At 46.6% G+C, this 19746-nt stretch overlaps 1 protein-coding gene and 1 non-coding gene across 2 annotated transcripts in view; one reads left to right on the plus strand and one right to left on the minus strand.

Moving 5' to 3' along the window:
- RHPN2 (rhophilin Rho GTPase binding protein 2) overlaps window positions 1–19746 on the plus strand; it is a 54411-nt gene that overhangs the window by 16044 nt on the left and 18621 nt on the right. Inside the window, exons 3-4 of the mRNA XM_037139137.2 lie at window positions 11637–11765; window positions 14111–14186. Coding sequence (XP_036995032.1) covers window positions 11637–11765; window positions 14111–14186 — 205 coding nt within the window. The remainder of the gene's footprint in view (window positions 1–11636; window positions 11766–14110; window positions 14187–19746) is intronic.
- Window positions 19559–19696, minus strand: LOC119044753 (small nucleolar RNA SNORA76). The gene has a single exon (XR_005081673.2). It is a non-coding gene; the product is annotated as a small nucleolar RNA SNORA76 (small nucleolar RNA).

Raw genomic sequence — 19746 nt, forward strand, 5'->3', positions numbered from 1 at the left:
AGCCGAGCCTGACTCTGGCCCCGGGAGTGTGCTGGGCTGTGGGTTAGGTGCCTGGCCCTGCTGGGAAGGAGTAATTTCACTTGTAAGTTGGGTACTGCTGCGTGTCTGTCCATTGGTCTGTTTTCAGGTTCACACATGACACATCAAAGCCCCCAGATGAAGGTAGAGCAGTTGGAATACGTTTGGGAGCAGGACATTGGGAAGGTGTCCCCCAAGGTGCAGAAGTGCAAGGGTCCCAGTCCTGACCGGCATTGGTAAGAGGGCTTTGCGGCTGGGCAGGCACTGTGAGGAGCCAGGTTTTGTACCCTTCGAGGTCTGCTCTGATCTGTATCAGCCAAGAGTCCATGAGCTTCCTGGACTTTGATTAGGAAGATACTGGCTATTTTAAATACACTTTTGTAGGCTAAGCAAGGACAATATTCTCTCTCTTTTCCCTGTTCCCTTCCCTTCCTTGAGGAAAGCTGGGGTGGAAATGTGATGACATATCTCTGCAATGGAGACGGTCTTTGTGAAATTGAAAACAGATTGCCATATAGTTCAGCTTTAATTGTTTCTTTGAACAAGGGAAGGCAAGTCATTTAACCTCTGTGGACTTCAGCGTCCCCTCTCATACTGGTAGCTGTTGGGCTGGAGCAGGGGTGGGCTGCTCTGAGGCCTACAGGGTCCTGGTGGGCATGGAATGGAATGCAGAGCTGGGACTGGTGCTGTGAGGCAATGGGGAGTGGTAGGGACTGTGGCAAAGTAAAGGGCATATGTGTTCTTTGGAGGGGACACAATTTGCCCTATTTGGAGGGCAGAGCCAGGGTTGCCAGGTCTTCCAATGTTTGCCCTTGCTTAGCCTAAAAAGGAGAAGCTAGATTTTTGGTTGTTTTTTTTTTTTTTTTTTGAGAAGCTAGAGATCTGACCTTTTACAAATTGTTAATCTTCTAATAGTTAAATTTTTAAATATTGGCAGGGAAGGGAAAGTAACGCCCTGAGAGCCAAGTGAACCAGTCCCACAAGTCTGTAGTTTGTGACCTCCAGACCAGAGGGTCCGGAGGCTCTGGGCCGGGGCAACCTGGGCTGGCTTTGGCCACAATGAGAGTGACTTATGGTTCGTGACTGCTCACACTGTCACTTCTGTGGGGGCCAGTGTGTGTCTGTGCAGTGGGGTGGGCGGGCTCTCCATGCCTTTGGGGGCCTGCTCCAGCTCTGCAAACTGCCTCCCTCCACAAGAGATGAGCTGGGGGCGATGTCCCATCCGACTGGCTGATCTGCTGCCTTAGCCCGGTGCCCACAGGAGGGCACCAGGCAGCGTGGGCTCTAGCCTCCCGGAGTCCCTGGCAGAGCAGGATGTGGGGGGGGGTCCGATGGATTAAGGCCAAGCTGCTCCGGTAAGGCCTGTGCAGCTGGTGCAAGCCCAAGCCTGTGGGGCTTATTCCCGGAGGGACAGTTTTACTAAAAGACTGGGGAAAAAATGACACTAAAACAAGTGGAGATATGTGGTTTGGAATGCAAAATTCACATGCATTTTTAAAGATAAAACATGGGGATGTTCAAGAAATTTTGTACTTCGAGCAGAGAAGCCTTCATCACAGAGGGGCTTTTTATGGTGGAAAAGGCCTCAGAAGCTTCAAATTGAAGGAGGCCTCGGTTTGTGTAGTTGTGGTCAGTAGCTCCAGGAAACAGCTGCACGTGGCTTCCCTTCCCCCTTCACACTTGGCGGGTTGATCACTCAGACAAAGTAAGTTGCACACCGTCTAATCCTGGACTTTTGCAGCGTGTGCATGCTCTTCATGAAAAACCCAAGGGAGCAGGCCTTGTCTTGGTGGTCTAGGGGGACCGTGGAGACTCTTGGCAGGAAAGGGCTGGAACACACGCTGCCTCATCCCGGTTGGCCACAGGGCCTCCTGGCTACCAGACAACAGAGCCTCAGAGGATGCGCACAGCCGAGGCAGAGCTGTTCCAGCGGGCCCACAGAAGCCATTCATTTTTATCTGGAAAGGCAGTTCAGGTGCAGGCACCAGTGTGGAGGGTACCAAGGGTCTGGTCTTAATCCCTGACTTAATCCCTGACCTGAGCTGATTCTATCCTTGCCTGTTGCCCCAAGCCGTTCCGCCAGCCTGGGCACAGGGGAGCTGAGCACGTGTGCCATATTGAATTTGTGCACCTTATTGAAAAGCCACAACCTGTCATTTGTAACAACTCCAGAGATGCTACTGAGAATATGACTGATTTACTAGCTGATAATGTCCACAAGGATGCTTGGAAGAAAATCCTCCCAGGCCTCAGTACTGGGAATGGCTGCTTCTTAGCAACTGGTCTGCTTTTGGCTAATGGGTATAGAATGTGCTCCAGATCACATTCCCTTCTTCATACCGCTCTTCAGGAAGCTCAGCGACAAACTGTCGCCCACACCTAGTAAACATTTTAGGGTTTTGTAGCATGTACTAGCCTCACTTCTGGCTAAACCTCTTCTTTATTTTTCTTCCTCTGCTCCCACATTCTCATTCACTCCTGCTCTAACCTCACATGTATGGGTGTGTTAAGGTGCCTCAAATCCATTTTGGAACGAGGCACGATGAACACTTATACCTCCTGGTACAATGACAGGTTTTGGCTTTTCAATAAGGTGCACAAATTCAATATGGCCCACCTGCTCAGCTCCCCTGTGCCCAGGCTGGCGGAACGGCTTGGGGCAACAGGCAAGGATAGAATCAGCTCAGGTCAGGGATTAAGACCAGAGCCTTGGTACCCTCCACACTGGTGCCTGCACCTGAACTGCCTTTCCAGATAAAAATGAATGGCCTCTGTGGGCCCGCTGGAACAGCTCTGCCTCGGCTATGCACATCCTCTGAGGCTCTGCTGTCTGGTAGCCAGGAGGCCCTGTGGCCAACCGGGATGAGGCAGCATGTGTTCTGGCCCTTTCCACCAAGTACTATGAATCAGTGCAAAATCATTACCTGTTCTACAAACAGCTCGAACTCTGTAGTTGATCACTGAGTCATCAGTGTACCTCCGTGACTCAACCGGTGTGCCACAAGAATTTTTAAAACATGCAACACCTGGCTGTTCAGTCAGGGGCACTGACCTCTTTTCCCTTAGATTGTCAAATAAAAAATGACAGCAGCCAACAAAACAGTAGCCATTCAGTTTGAATGCCCTGTCTTGAGCCATAAATATATAGGGCATATAATAAAGTTGCATCTTATTAGTCATGTCATATAATAAGGTTGTGTCTGATTGGTTAATTTTTGCTAATAGAAATCCTTATATACAAGTATATGCACCTACTTTTTTAAAAAGCCACTTTAGCCCTGGCTGGTGTGGCTCAGTGGATTGAGTGCTGGCCTGCGAACCAAAGATTCTCTGGTTCGATTCCCAGTTGGGGCACAAGTCTGGGTTGTGGGTGAGGTCCCTTGTTGGGGGGGCATATGAGAGGCAACCACATATGATGTTTTTTCTCCCTCTCTTTCTCCCTCCCTTCCCCCCTCTCTAAAAATAAATAAATAAAATCTTTAATTTTATTTATTTATTTATCTTTAGAAGGGAAGGGAAAGAGAGAGGGAGAGAAATATCAATGTATGGCTCCTTCTCATGCGTCCCCTGCTGGGAACTGGACTGCAACACAGGCATGTGCCCTGACTGGGAATCGAACTGCAATCTTTTGGTTCGCAGTCCTGTGCTCAATCCCCTGAGCTACACCAGCCAGGGCAATAAAATCTTTTTAAAAACATTTTTTTTTAAGAGAAAAAACCCTACATTGAAAAAAAACACTTTGGAACAAAAAGGCTAGGTAATCACTACTGCTATTATTACTTTTGTAAACCAATCAAGATTATACCTATTTTTTGTCAGATTGACAAAAATATAACTTTTTGGTTGCCACAGAATTTTACTAATTGACTTCTGTGTGCCATGAGATGAAAAAGGTTGAAAATCGTTGGTGTGCCCAAACGTCAACATTGTGGAAACCAAGTCCCGCCCGGCCACCAACCCTTTCCAGAGTGACCCTCACACAGAAGTCTAATTGTTGCCAAGTGGAGCAGGAGGACATGTGGCAAACACACCTGCAGAGGTGGAAAAACGGATGGCAGTTTGGAGGCTCTTCAGGTGTTCGGACAGGGGTCTTAGGGTCTACATTGTTATGTTTAAGATGGACCCACTCTGCTGCCCAGAACTAGTCGGCAGCCCCTCCCTCCTTCCCCTAACCCTGCTGTTGCTTCTTGAGAGTAGTATTTATTCTGCCATTTGTTCTTTCATCAATTGAAATTTGATACAGGATTCTCTACCATGTGGAAAAGGCTGTGCCAGGTTCCAGGAGAAATACAAAGAAATACAAGGTAAAGGTCTTGTTGTCCAGGAGGTATAACTGTTCATCGTGCCTCGTTCCCAAACAGATTTGAGGCACCTTAACACACCCGTACACGTGAGGTTAAAGCAGGAGTGAACGAGAATGTGGGAGCAGAGGAAGAAGAATAAAGAAGAGGTTTAGCCAGAAGTGAGGCTAGTACATGCTACAAAACCCTAGAATGTTTACTAGATGTGGGCGACAGTTTGTCGCTGAGCTTCCTGAAGAGCGGTATAAAGAAGGGAATGTGACCTGGAGCACATTCTATACCCATCAGCCAAAAGCAGACCAGTTGCTAAGAAGCAGCCATTCCCAGTACTGAGGCCTGGGAGGATTTTCTTCCAAGCATCCTTGTGGACATTATCAGCTAGTACACCAGTCGTATTCTCAGTAGCATCTCTGGAGTTGTTACTCTGGAGTAACAACCCTCTGGAGTTGTTACAAACGACAGGTTGTGACCCATGGTATGTAATGAAATTAATTCAGTGGGTGGCTGTCATGGTATAATGACTATGTGGTCTTTGTGCCTGGTTCCTGGTACAGAGCTCCTAAAAGCCCCGGACTCTGCAGAGTGTCTTCTGTTCGCCAATGAGATGAGTCGTGCGTGATGGGAGGGGGGCCTGCAGGAGGGGGCACTGGTTGCCAGAAAGACCAAGCCTGTTTAGAGGTCGGGAACTTTCAGTTCCAGACCTTCCAGGAGGGGGAGAGGAGCTGGAGATTGAGTTCAATCAACAGTGGTCCGAGATTTGACCAACTCTGAAACCTCCATAAAACCCTAAACCATGGGGCTTGGGAACTTCTGGGTCGGCGGACGCGTTGAGGTGCTAGGAGGGTCGTAGGCTCGGACAGAGTTCGGAACCTCCAGGACCCTCCCTGGCCTACGGATCTCTTCCCTCTAGCTGTTCCTGGGTTGTATTCTTTAAAATAAACCACATTAAACCTAATTAAAATGTTTTCCTGAGTTCTGTGGGTTGTGCTACTGGATTATCTAACTTGAAGAGGAGTTTGTGGGAACCCTGATTTATAGGTGGTTGGTCAGAAGTATAGGCACCCTGTACTTGGAACTGGGGCCGGAAAGGGGGTGGTCTTTGAGCACCAAGCCAATAGCACCCCTGGAGCGGGGTCTGTGCTGACCCCAGGAGTTGGTATCAGAAATGAATTGAGTTGTCGGGCTCCCACTTGGTGTCAGAGAATCAGAATTGGAGAGCTGCGTACACCGTCGTGTTTAATAAAACAAGGTATTAGAGTAGAATAGGCTCTAGGCATATATCAATCACGTGGATGGCAAAAGGTGGTTTTCTGAGGTGTGTATTTCATTTTAGAGGTGTGTACACCTACTGCATTGAGATGTAAATGTATTTGTTACTGGTGATCATGGCCAAAAAAAGTCCCCAAACCAATGATAGCTGCGCTTTCAACACTTCATTGCCTGCCTGTGGGGAGGGGTGCCCAGGTATACATGTGTGGAAATTTTATTGGGCAGTAAGAGGGCAGGTACCACCATACCTGCAGCCAGAGTCAGGTGACTCTTTCTGAGGGGCTGAGGCAAAAGTTTGTTGGTTGGTCAAGGAGGAGTTCAGTAAAAGGAGGGGAGAGAAGACATATAAGTACAAAATGGAGAGCAACTGATGGGCCCAGATAGGTAGTGATGTGGAGGGTGGATGGTAGGGGAAGGTTAGCACTTGCTCCCTGAAGCAAAGATGAACAGGTGGTGAGCAAAGCAGGCTGATGGAGGCGGCTGGGTTTTCATCAGTCGGAAGGGGGAGGTGGGCAGGTACCGTCTCTCTGGTTGGAGCTCTTGGCTGATGAACCTCAAACGTACATCCTCATCCATGAACTAAGCAGAAATTCTAGTCCTTGATCTGAGGGATGACTTGAGGACCTGCCCGGGTGGTTCGTGGAAATGTGTGCAGCAAGGCCTGGCTCAGTACTCGGTTTTTCATTGACACTTATTTTTTTGCAGTGATTCCTCACCTGTAAAATGAGGGAGCACCTGTAAGTTCTTCAAGTCTGTGTCAAAAACTCTGCTGCAGAACTTGGGTATAGTTCTTTCCGTGGTATTGCTTAACAGTATTCCATTCTGTGGGTGGACCACATTGTGCGCCTCTGTTTGCCAGTTAATGGATATCTGGACTTTTACCACTTTGGGGCTATTATGAACATTGACATACATGTCTTTGTTTGGACATATGTTTTCATTTCTCTCATATAGATCATAGGAGCAGAATTATTCTGTTAGATGTTAAGTTTACACTTAACATTTCTAGAAACTACCCAACTGTTTTCAAAGTGGCTGTGCCATTTATATTCATCAGTGAATAAAGGTTCCAGTTTGTCTACATCCTCAGTAACACTTGTGATTGCTGTCATTTTTTTTCTTTACTTTTAGAGAGAGGGGAAGGGAGGGAAAAGGAAGGGGAGAGAAACATCAGTGTGCAAAAGATACATCAACAGACTGCCTCTTGCACACCCCCAAGGGGGGACCTAGCCTACAAACCCAGGCATGTGCCCTGACAGGAATCGAACCGGTGACCTTTTGTTTCGCCAGCTGGCACCCAATCCACTGAACACACCAGCCAGGGCAGTCTTCTTTTTCTTAAATAAGTCCCTTAATATTTCATGTAATAATGGCTTGGTGGTGATGAACTCCTTCAGCTTTACCTTGTCTAGGAAGCACTTTATCTGCCCTTCCATTCTAAATGATAAATTTAATTGGATAGATCTTGGTTGCAGGTCTTTGCTTTTCATCACTTTGAGTATTTCTTGCCAGTCTCTTCTAGCCTGCAAAGTTTCTTTTGAGAAATCAGCTAACAATCTTATGGGAACTCCTTTGTAGGTAACTAACTGCTTTTCTCTTGCTGCTTTTAAGATTCTCACTTTATCTTTAACCTTTGGCATTTTAATTATGATTTATCTTGGTGTGGTCCTTTTTGGGTCCAACTTGTTTGGGACTCTCTATGCTTCTCTATACAAGTCCCCCTGGACTTGTATATTTATTTCCTGCACCAAATTAGTGAAGTTTTCTTTCATTATTTTTTTTCACATAAGTTTTTAATTTCTTGCTCTTCCTTTTCTCCTTCTGGCATCCCTTTGATTTGGATATTGGCACTTTTGGAGATGTCCCAGAGTTGTCTTATTTTCCCCTCGTTTTTTTCTTGCTTCTTTCTGTTCTGGTTGAATGTTTATTTCTTCCTTATTTTCCAAATTGTTGATTTGAATCCCAGCTTCCTTCCTTTCACTGTTGGTTTCCTGTGGATTTTTCTTTATTTCACTTAGTGTAACCTTCATTTCCTCCCTTATGTTTTTGCCATGCTCATTAAGTTCTCTGAGCATCCTGATCATTAGTGTTTTGAACTCTACATCTGATAGGTTAAATATCTCTGTTTCATTTAGTTCTTTGTCTTGGGTTTTGTTCTGTTCTTTCATTTGGGCCATATTTCCTTGTCTCCTCAGTTTGACAACCTCCCTGTGTTTGTTTCTGTGTGTTAGGTAGAGCTGCTTTGACTCCTTGCCTTAGTGCACCTGTTGTTAAGTACGGGACAGAGCCTTAGGTGTCTGCCAGGGCAGGGCAGCCCACTTCCCTGCTTTGTGGCTCTGTGTTGGGGGAGGGGTTGGAGAGGGGACTGTGCTTCTGCCTGGCTTCTGGAGGTTTGTCCAACACTCACTTCATTTCTAGTCCCTTCACCCACTTCCCATATGTGACTGGCTCCCTTTCAAGTGGTGATTCCCTGAGTGGGTGGGTTTGTGCTCACTCTAAGTCTGTGCGGGCCCTTTAAATAAATGGACTCTCCTGAGAAACCAGCAGTTTCTTCTGTAGCCCCAAACCCCACTGGTTTTTGCAGACAGAAGTTATGAGACTTTATCTTCCAGTGCTGGAATTTTGGGCTGTGCGGGTGGCCTGGGGCTGGGCTTGCCCCTCCAAAGGTGTCCCTCCCAATTTTTATCCACTACACTTGAATGTGGGACTGCCTGTTCCCCTGTCACCGCCACCTCTTCATGCCACACTGCGTCCTCTGTGCCCCTCCCGCCAGTCTGGATGAATACGGCTTTTTTAAATCCTTTGTTGTCAGATTTCCACACCATTCAATTTTCCTAGCAGCTCTGGTTGTTTTTGTTTTAAGGTTAGCTGTGATTCTTCTTGTGGTTGTGTGAGGAGACAAAGCGTGTGTACCTATGCCTCCATCTTAACCGGCAGTCTTGAGCATCATTTCATATCTTACTAGCCTTTCGTATATCTTCTTTAGTAAAATGTATATTCATATCTTTTGCTCATTAAAAAATTGAGTTGTCTTTTCCCAGTCAGGCCGCATGCCTGGGTTGCAGGCCAGTTCCCAGCAGGGGATGCATGAGGGGCAACCATACATTGATGTTGCTCTCCCTCTCTCCTTCCCTTCCCCTCTAAAGATAAATAAATAAAATCTTTAAAAAAAAATTGAGTTGTCTTTTTATTATGTAGTGAACAGAACTTTATATTTACTGAATACAAATTCTTTATTAGATCATTTGCAAATATTTTCTTATACTATGTGGCTTATCTTTTCTTCCTTCCTTCCTTCCCCCCCCCTTTTTTTTTTCACAGAGTCTTCTGAAGTACTGAAGTTTTAAAACTCAACAGAATTCAATTTATCAATTTCTCTTTTATGGATTGTGCTTTTGGTGTATAGTTAGGAATACTTTGCCCAGCCTAAGGTCATGAAGGTTTTCTCCTAGAAGTTTCTGACTTAACATTGGTGTATGATAAGATACTTAGACTGAGGTTTGTCTTTTGCCTATTATGGAGGAAAGAGGTGTCCTAGCGGGCCTGAGATGCCTGACCTTAGAAGGGCCTGCTTGCAAGCTTAACCTGTGGCTGCTGTCAGGAAACAGATTTCAGGAGAGTTCCCACTATTCCCAGAACCAATAAGGGGGACTCATTGTGCTAAGCTGTTCGTATGAATAATGTGACTTAGCTAAATGTCTGCTTTTTTTCTGGAAGTCAAGAATTTTAGAGCACACAGGCCGAGGTGCCACCTGACTAGGCCCGTGAAAACCCTGCCCGCTCCGTCTCCAATGAGCCTCACTGGTAGATGGCCTGTTACATGCATTATCCTAACTCCCTGCTGGAGGAATGAAGCCATTCGGGGAGACTCCCCTGGGAGAGGTTTCCTCCCGACTTCACCCCACACCTTTCCTTTTGCTGATTTGCTCTGTGCCCTTTTGCTGTAATAAATCTGAGTACAGCTATCTTCTGAGTCCTCCTGCTGAGGAACGGTCTTGGGGACATTGACACACCTAGGAATGTCCACTGGCTTCAGCACCATTTATCAGGCAGCCTGTCTTTCCCCCTGGAATTGTCTTGTCGTGTTTGTCAACATCAACTGACCACAAATGCATGGGTTTATTTCTGGAATCTACTCAGTTTCACTATGCCACTCACTACCACATTGTACTGAGTACTGTGGTTTTATAGTAAGTTTTAAATTCAGATAGTGCAAGTCCTCCAGTTTTGTTCTTTTTCAAAATTATTTCATTATTCTAGGTCTTTTGCATTTCCACATAATTTTTAGGATCAGCATGTCAGTTTTTACCAAAAAGTGTACTGGGTTTTGATTACAGTTTTGCCATATCAATAGCAAAATATTAGCAGAGAATTGACAGTAGTGAGTCTTCCAATTCATAAACATGATATTTAATGTCTCAGCAATGTTTTAAAGTTTTTAGTATGTAAGTATTGTACTTTTTTAAAAAATTTATTCTGAAGCATTTTATTATTTTTGATGCTATCATGAATTAAATTTTTCTAAATTTCATTTGAATATTGTTCATTGCTACAATATAGGAATAAAATGATTTTTTGTATATTGAATTGTATCCTGTGACCTTGATAAATTTATTAGTTCTAGTATTTGTTTCATGGAGGCCTGTAGATTTTTCTATATACAAGATTAAGCCATCTGTAAATAAAGGCAGTTTTACTCTTTCTTTCCAATCCAAGTGACTTTAATTTCTTTAAAAACCTTTTTTTTTTTTTTTTTTACTTTGAGAGTACTTTATTAAAGCTGGGGACAGTGAGACAAGGAAGGCTTTAGATAGAAGCAGCAACAGGAGAGCCTGGGCGGGGCTGCCTCAGCTCCCTGGGAGGTCAGGGAAAGGGGGCTGTGCAGACGGGTCCCGGGGGTCAGCCCTGGACAGGCTGCTGCTGCCCGTGGCTCCCCTGGTTGCCAGTCTTGGGGGGGCCCTTAGAGTTTAGGGAGATGTGTACCTGAGAGGGAAGAAAGGTGTGGGTGTGCTCTTGAGAGGGGTCACCTGCCTCATTTCTTTCTTTGCCTTCTTGGCACTGGCTTGAACTTCAGTACAGTTTTGGTTAGCAGTGGCGAAAGGAGACATCTTTCTCACTCCTGTTGATAAGGGGGAAGGCGTCAGTCTTTCACTGTGAAGTATGATGCTAGCTACGTGTTTTCATAGATGCCCTTTGTTAAGTTTTATAAATTCTCTTTTATTCCTAGTTTGCTTAAAATTCTTATCACAAATCTGAGTTGGACTTTATCTACTACAGGCGATAAAGTTTTTTATTGCTCTTCCCTTTTATTGCACTTCACAGAGGTTGCATTCTTTACAAACTGAACGCAAGACCCTCTACCACCAAGAAGATCAGGACTTGCTGTACTGAGATACTTCCTTTATTGTGGTGGTCTGGGACGGAACCTGCAGTATCAAGATACGCCTGTACTTTTTCTTCCATCTATTAAGGTGGTTGGGTATTTTTTATCTATAATGTGCTACATTAACTGATTCACAGATGTGAAGCCAACCTTGCATTCTTGGATAAACCCCTCTTGATCATGGTGTATGATCATTTTTATATGTTGCTAGTTTCAAGTTGCTAATATTTTGTTTTGGGTTTTCTGCGTATTTACTTAGGAAGGATTTTGGTCTGTCAGGTTAATATTAGCCTCAGAGAATGAGCTTGAGAGTCTTCTCCTCTGTTCTCTCATCCGTTTCCTTTTAAGGGGATAATTTATGGTCCTTTATGGGTGGCTGGGAACAGTTCTCTGTTCTCTTCACAAGGCTAATTCTTTGCAGAGATGATTTAGGATGTATGCTTGGCAGCTCAGTGTCATTGTCTACATCCCAGGTCCATTTCCTGGTGGGTGTGGCTCAAAGTGGGGCAGGTGCCTCGCATCCCTGAGACACCTTATCTGATCACATCTGGCCCTCACACCTGCAGGTGGACCAGGAGAGCTTCCCTGTGAGGACAGGGGTTCTACTCACCAAGCATCTGGGACACCTGACTGAGGCTGCTTCTCTCCCCCCTCTCTTTTAACAGAGCAGCCACGAACCACAAGGTACGCGAGCAGGTTCGCCTGGAGCTGAGCTTTGTGAACTCAAACCTGCAGCTGCTCAAGGAAGAGCTGGAGGGGCTCAACATCTCTGTGGGAGTCTATCAGAGCACAGAGTAAGTGGGGGTACGCTTCCTGCAGGTGCTTTCTGAGCCCCAGAACAGGCCACACCAGGGATGGTGCACAGGTAGCCCCCAAGGGTGTGGTAGTCCCCACTTTGGGAAGTGAGGAAATGATTAGGTTTGGGATTGAGCAAGGTGCCAGGGATGGACCTCTGGAATTCGTTGGGAGCACCTGGAGAGCTGGACTTAAAAAGGTACATAGTTTTATGGGAGAACCATGTGGCTGGGTCCAAGCAAGGAGATGGCACTGGTCTCATGGGCCGCATGGCTGGGCCATAAAGATGCCCTGGGAGCATCTGTGGTTGGTTAGCTCTAAGAGCCAACCTGCCAGGTGGGGCCAAAGTTGCCCGCCTTCTTCCGGCTCAGCCTCACCACCACGCACAGAGCCTGGTTCTGGACCACTTTGTTGATAGAAGGCAAAAATGTCTAAGCTTCTTTTTATATCAAGGATTAGGGGAAGGGACAACTGAAACACTGCAGAAAGGGACATTAAATATTTGAGGAAAGATGTTTTAATTGAGAGGTATCCCTTAGAGAGTGCTTGTGGGAGGCGAAGTATTGAGGCGTGGCCTTCAGAAAAGCTCAGGGAGTCTCCCACCCCAAGGTGGGAAATTTCCATCTTTCAGGAGAAATAACTTTGAGAAGCTTCAAAGAAGAGTTTACCCAATTTTCTATGTGGGGGAATGAGACTTCTCAAAAGGTGGGGAGCCCCAGGGAAAACTCAGTCAGAAAGTTGCTCCCTGCGTTAACAGAAGGATGACATTTGAGAACCTTGAGGCATCTCTGGAACGTGCTTTTCCTGACCGTCCCCAGCCCTGTGGATGGCACAGGTGTGTTTCTCAGAACCGGAGGGTGAACCTGTGAAACCTCTGCTCTTCCCTTTGCGACACCCGAGGGCCCGGGCTCGCTCAGCTGTGGGCTCCCAGTGCGGTTTTGGACGCCCAGTCAGAACGGCAAGAGCTTTCTCCCAGCCTACGCCCTGGTGTTCACCTCCAGTGTTGTGTCCAGAAGGTTAAAGGTCCTTGAGGAGACAAGGCAGGGACAAACCTTGGTGATAAACGGGGGGCTGTTTCCTGCTCCCACTTGCTCTACTGCCGCTCAGGGATGTCCACCGTAAAGGCCTCCCACTGAGACACGCAGGTAGGGCCCTGGCGTGGTCACAGTGTGGCTCTAAAGTGGCCAGTCCACGGGAAAGAGGGGAGAGATTCCCATGTTCACAGTGCCACCTTGCATTTGAATCCACCCCCTTCCTGTTTAACAAGCAGATTGCTTATTTCGTAGCATACTTACTCTTTAAACACCTCTGTGAGGTAGGCAAGAAAGAAACGATCTCATGTGCAGATGAGAAGACACAGGGAGGTCGGAGGTTAGCCCAAGAGCAGGGCGAAGTGCCCTGGCCAGGGAGCGTGGTTAGGAGACTGGCTGCTCCTGGACGGTCACGAGGGAGGGCAGACCTTGCCTCCAGCCTGCGGGGCGGGGGCAGGGGAGAGGGCCGTGGCCCATCCTCATCTCCCTTCAGCAGGGTCGGGCTTTCCCTGCGGCTCTCAGGAAGCCACGCACCCCGTTGGACCTCACCTGCGCTGCGCACAGCCCTCTTGTTTTCTCCTCACCACAGTGGCGTGTCAGCTTACAGATGCATTGTCCACTCGCCCACACAGCATTCCTGGCCTTCTCCCCTGGCCGGGCAGAGGTCTCCCATTACAGGTCGGGCAGCTAAATCCCTGTTTGCAGAACACAGCCTGAGTCAGGTTCACTTCCTACTGGCCCTGCCCCTAAGAAGTAGGTTCAGGGTACATTCCCAGGCAACCTGTGGGGTGACCGAGTGGTTCCTGGAGGGGAGAGGAGGAGGAGGAAGGGAAGCAGCAGGCCAGGGCCTGGTCCTGGCTCGGGGGTTGGGAGCACTTAGTTGTCTGATGGGGCCTCTGCCCTCAAGGCCTTTCTCCTGCAGGTGATGACACACTTAAGAGAGATACACCCGCAGGAGGAGGCAACTGAGAGTCCAGGGTTGGAGGGCTGCAGGAGAGAGGGGACCTAGGCGCAGGTCCTGGGGCATGCGCAGTAGGTTCTCAGAACAGTCACCAAAGGAAGGGTTGAGATTGGAGGGCTAAGCTGATCCGATGGTAGTAGGCTTGTGTGTTAGGCTGGGACCCGGACCAGTTTTAGGACAGAGACAGAGGTGTGACCAGAGTTGTCTTTATGGAAAATGAACCAGTGTGTGTGGGGATGGTGTCAGAAGTGGATGGGAACCTGAGCTGGGCTCCTGTGCAGGGGAAGTGGGGACCGTGGGTGTGGAGTAACCGGGACAGGGATGCTTAAGAACCGTGCTGTGCTTCTTGTAGGGAGACGTTTACCATCCCACTGATTCCTCTCGGCCTGAAGGAAACCAAGGATGTCGACTTTTCCATCGTTCTCAAGGTAAATCTCAAAGCTATGGGAGCTGGGCTCACCATTTAAGGAAAGTATGTAGAAATTTAGTATCCTTTACAAATGGTCTTAGGCTTAATGGGCCAAGCATCGGTTGACTTTGGGGCAGGGTGAACAGAGCCCCCTCGGCCGGCCCCACAGACAGCCTGGCGCACTCCTTTCCAGTCCTTGGTCACTTTGAGGCTCCTCGGATGCCTGGGGAGAGGGGCTGGAAACCCCGCCAGCCCGCCCCAGGAGGCCAAGGCAGAGGGGGTTTGTGGTGGACAGGCCTTGGAATTTAAAAATTGTATTCTATTTTGGTGTCTCTTTTTCTTTTTTAAAAAATATTTCATTTATTTATCGCTAGAGGGGAAGGGAAGGAGAGAGGGAGAAAAATATCAATGTATGCTTGCCTCTCGTGCATCCCCTGCTGGGAACCGGCCTGCAACCCAGGCATGTGCCCTGACTGGGAATCAAACCGTGATCCTTTGGTTTGCAGGCCTGCGCTCAATCCACTGAGCTACGCCAGCCAGGGCTATCTTTTTTCCTTAAATTTTTAAACTGAAGTAGGCCATATTTTTGGAAGAATTGCTACATTTTTTTCCTAAACATTTTATGAAAATTTCCAAACTTGCAGAATAGAAAACTGAAAGAATTTTACAGCAAACTCCTATATATTCTCCACCTAGATTCTACCATGAACATTTTACTGTGATCACTTTATCACATACTTACCCATCTCTGCCTCCGTATGTCTATATATTAATCCATCTTTTAAAAAATTGATTTGAGAAAGAGAGACAGAAACATCAATTTGTTCCACTTTGTATGTGTTCATTGGTGGCTTCTTGTGTGTTCCCTGACCCGGTGGGGAGTAGGGGATCGAGCCCTTGACCTCGGTGTATCAGGTGGACGTTCTAACCAACCTAGCTGTTGGCCAGGGCCAATGCATCGTATTTTTTTAGGCATTTCAAAGTGAATCAGAGGTGTTGGTTCACTCTCCTTACACAGTTGAATACCTAGAGTTTATGGTTGTCGATGTCCCCCCACCGAAGTCCTGGGATCTGGCCTCTGCGCTCTCCCATCTTCCTTCCTTTTCTCCTTCCCTTCCTTCCTTCTTTCTTTTTTTAAACAGTTGCTTTACTGAGATGGAACTTATATACCATACGGTTCACCTCTTCATAGACAACAGTATCTGGCTTACTCTCAACTGTGTGTGTCTCTGGCCAGCAGCCAACACTTGCAGGCCCACCTGTGCCTGTCACTGAGCCGTGTGCTGGCGACGTCACAGGCCCTGCCTGTGGGCACTGCAGGGCTCAGGTGGGAAGTGGGACAGGTGCTCTGCTTGGAGCAGCAGGAAGTGTCGGGCCTGCAGGCACTGAACCAGCGCCCCTGCACTGAACCAGCGCCCCTGCACTGAACCAGCACCCAGCCAGCCGAGCTGCACCGGCTAGAGCCGTCAGTCTCAGTTTTCATGGATCACTTCAAACTTCCATTTAGGAGGAGAGAGTGGGGACGGGGTGGAAGGTCGTGTCCGCCACCGAGCTTTTCCAGCACAGGCATGGTATATAGGAATTAATTCCAGCATCATGGAAAACGCTTCAAAGAATTATGTTTCTTTTTTTTTTTCTTTTTTTTTTTTTTTTTTGCACTCCTGTTCATTGAGTCATCCTGGACTACTTTTAGCTTAGAAAAGAAAAAAGTCGTCATATGGCATTTTGGACACCATGGAATTTGTCCTTTTAAAAGCAATCTGTTAGCCCTGGCCCCGTGGCTCAGTTGTTGGAGCATCATCCTGTGTGCCAAAATGTCATGGGTTTGATTCCTGGTGAGGGCACATAGCTAAGTTTCAGGTTCGATCCCCAGTCGGGATGAGTATGGGAGGCAACCAATTGATGTCTGTTTCTCTCTTTCTCTCCCCCTCTCTCTCCCACCCCCACATTCCTCTTTCTCAAAAAGCAATAAACATATCCTCGGGCAGGATTTATAAAGAACAAGCAATTGGTTAATGCTTTGAAAGCTTCTGCACTTGACCTCCATTCTGGAGCAGAGACTGTGAACTGCCTGACATAAGCCCTTTCACCCAGAACCTTTTTGCTGCTACCTTGTTTAAATCTTGGTGCCGTCCCCGGGAGTTGGGGTTTACTCTGGAGTTTGAGACGGACATTGGTGGTCTTGCAGGACCAGGATCACCAGAGACTGGATTATGGGGGAGAAAACAGTCCAGGAGCCACAGCTTTATGCCAACTTCTCACAGGCTACTCTGGACTTTTAGATGTGATACTTCTCTTCAGTTTGTGAGACTGGGATGTTGTGTCTGTGGAAATGTCTTTGTTGCTTTTGCGGAATAGCTTTCTTAAGATTTAATTAGTTGCTTGGTGCCAGAGCTGCAAGAGTTTGTATCCTTTTTTTTTAGTGTATGCATTTTAAAGGGAGACTCCTGGAAAACTTGGGGATTTTATGGGCGTCTGTAAGGCTCCAAACGTGTCTTGCTCTGAATTCCACATTAAAGCCAGTGAAAAAAATCACGTGTTGCGGGCACGGCCAACTGCTATTCAGCTGAGGCTTCCAACCATGTCATTTTAGCTTAAAAGGGACTCTACCAATGTTAGTCATGCAAAAATGAGAACACTTGGGACATTCTGTTTTCTCCCTTTCACGTTTGTGCTTCCGAGTAACAGACAGGTGCTGCAGAAGTAGTTACTGACTTAATTAGGGCAATTTTCTTTCAAATCTGATGAGTGTGTCGGCATGGCGTTTAATAGTCAATAAAGCCTCACAATGTGATTCGGTTTTATTTTAAACAAGTGGGCTTGAAAAATGGCCTCATTAGAAAGCATCATCAAAGTACCGTCCCTTTCCAGAGAATTCAAGTTATTTTATTTTTTTATTTTAAATAGAGCTTTATTTATCTTTCTGATTAAGGACAGTATTCCAAAATGTTCAGAATACACCAAGGCGTGTATAGCTCCCTCACACCCTACCACCTCCCCGCAGAGCTCTGCAACTTGCTCAGCACTTCCTCTCGGAAACCAGGCTCTTCCCAGTCGGGACCACCTCACAAGGGGGTGTGACTCCGTCCTCGGATGAGGCTCAGCGGGGTGCACCTCCCTGCCAAACTAGGTAGCTGTTAATTTCCTACTACAGCCACCAAATACTCGCTATTGTCAGCCGCTCTCTATGAGCAGTTTTGCACACTTTGCTGAGTACTCCCTTTGGATAAACTTCTGGGTGTGAACTTGGTAGGTCAAAGATACTAACGACATCATCTAATTTCCCACCAGAAATGGTCCTGCCTTTCCCTGTGTTTTATTTTCCTGCATCTTTGATTACACACTCGGCATCACTCATCACTTTCATTTTTAAAAACTGTCTTTTTGATTATTGTGAAATCAGGCAAAAGTGATACTTTATGGTATATAGTTTGCATTTTTTATCAGAAATAGACTTGAGTACATTCTCGTATATGTTTACGTGCCCCTCACATTTCTCCTGTTCAGAATGACTGTTTCTGTCCTTTCTTGCTTTTCAGCTTGTTGCTCTTATTACTTGCAGCCGTTTTTCTTAACACGTGAAGGACAAGAGCCCTTGGCTATATGTAGTGCACATATTTCTCTCAGTACATTCTTTCCTTTGACTTATATAAGCAATAACCAGTTTAAAAAGTTTACACATATTTTTTGTCCATATAGGTTTTATGTTTTTAAACTTATCACTCCTTCCTTTTACAATTCTGTCTTGCTGATTTCTTTAAAACGGCATTCTCCTACATCAAGATGTCATAAATATTTTGGTATTGTTTCTCCTAGGTCTTTGTTTAAACATTTTTAACATCAAATCTTCAATCTGTCTAGAATTTGTTTTGCAGTAAAATGTGAGGTGTAAGGCTTTAACTTTTTATTTCCACCAAAGGGGCAGGCAGTTTCTCCTGAACCATGAATGGAGAATTCATCCGTGGTGCTGGATAGTGTCTCCTTCCCTTCTTCCCCACCTCCCGCTGTCCCATCGTCCTCCATCGTGCTCTGCGCCAAGAGGCAGCAACCGGCTCCTGCTCTGTGGTTTCCTATTGGGTGTGGCCACGGAGGAGGAGCACCAGCTGGATATGAGAGGGTGGGAGGAGAGGGAAGTCGGGCATTTATTCCTGGCTCCCTCAGCTGGTTTCCTTTTGCATTTCTGTAGGGAAGGTTGTGGTGGGTGTTCAGTACCCACCTCAGGCACCCACGTGTCCGGTTTCCAAGCTCCTTCCCCCGCTGGACTCTTCAGGTCTGGGGTTCCAGTGGCTCTGGAGGTTCCACACCGTCCCCGCCACTGTCACAGTCCTTTTCCTAAACTCACGTCTGTGGCATGTTTTGTGTGTGCCTCTTCCTGCCTGCCTGGCCCCGTTGGATGCTTCAGCCCGTCCCATGTCCGTGGAGTCCTGGCTGTAGTCGGAGACCTTGTTCTTGAGTCTGCTTCTGTCTGTTCCAGACCCATGTCTGGTTCCACTGTCCATTCCCACTGTTGGTTTAGTCCTTGCGTGTCTTAGCGCTAAATAGAGCCAGCCTCCTTTATTAGCGTGCTTTTCAAGAAGTTCTTACCTTTTCTTCCACATTTTTACTTTCATACTTTGTGAGGTTTTCCAAAAATAGTACTTTTGAGTTTTAATTGAAATTTCATTAGAATTATAGCCTAATTTGGGCAAAATTTCATCTTTTCAATTTTGTACATTTTCAACTATGAATATATTTTTAATTGGTAATGTCCAAAAACGCCACGTTTGCGGTGGCAGGGACCACATCTGTCTTATTTTGATGATTTTATGAATTAAAGGAAAGAATGAATGAATGTTCTTCAACAAAGTTTAATAATTATCAGCTTCATGACATTTTTATCCCTAGAAATATTGTGCTTTTGTTGCTATTGTGAAATTTATTGTTCTCGTTATATTTTTTTCTTTTTAAGGTTTATTTATTTATTATTATAAAGAGGAGGAGAGAGTGACAAAGAGAGGGAGAGAGACATCGGTGTGTGGTTGCCTCTCACACGCCCCCACCTGGGACCTGGCCTGCAACCCAGGCCTGTGCCCTGACTGGGAATCGAACTGGGTGGCTCAGTTAGTCGCAGGGTCCTCTCATACACCAAAGGGTTAGGGCACGTACCCAGGTCGTGGGTTTGATCTCTGGCCGGGACACACACAGGGTGTTTCTGTCTCTCTCCCTCCCTCCGTCTCCAATATCAGTAAACACAGCCTCGTGTGAAATATACATAAGCACAGGCAAGAAACTAAACCCCATCACTCAGAAAATCACTGCAGTATGCAATCTTCCACAGGTTTCTATGTATTCTACATGAATTTTTATTTACTTATTTTTTTTCTGTTTTTGCTTTTCTTTTTTCTTTTGCCACCATGTGGCTAAGGGTTAAAGGGGGCGGGGTGGGGAGCATTAGGCCCCAGTTATGTGCAAGCACGTGCTCTGGGCCTGCACCTGACCCTGGCGCCGTGCGCAGCCACGCGCAGGTGCAGCAGGGGCTCAAGGCAGTGCATTCTACTTGTGTTTTTAAAGGGAGCACATTAGACATTACTCTTTTACCC

Source organism: Artibeus jamaicensis, unplaced genomic scaffold (genome assembly GCF_021234435.1).
Source record: "Artibeus jamaicensis isolate MK-2021 breed Jamaican fruit bat unplaced genomic scaffold, CSHL_Jam_final contig_589, whole genome shotgun sequence".
Classification (NCBI taxonomy): Eukaryota; Metazoa; Chordata; class Mammalia; order Chiroptera; family Phyllostomidae; genus Artibeus; species Artibeus jamaicensis.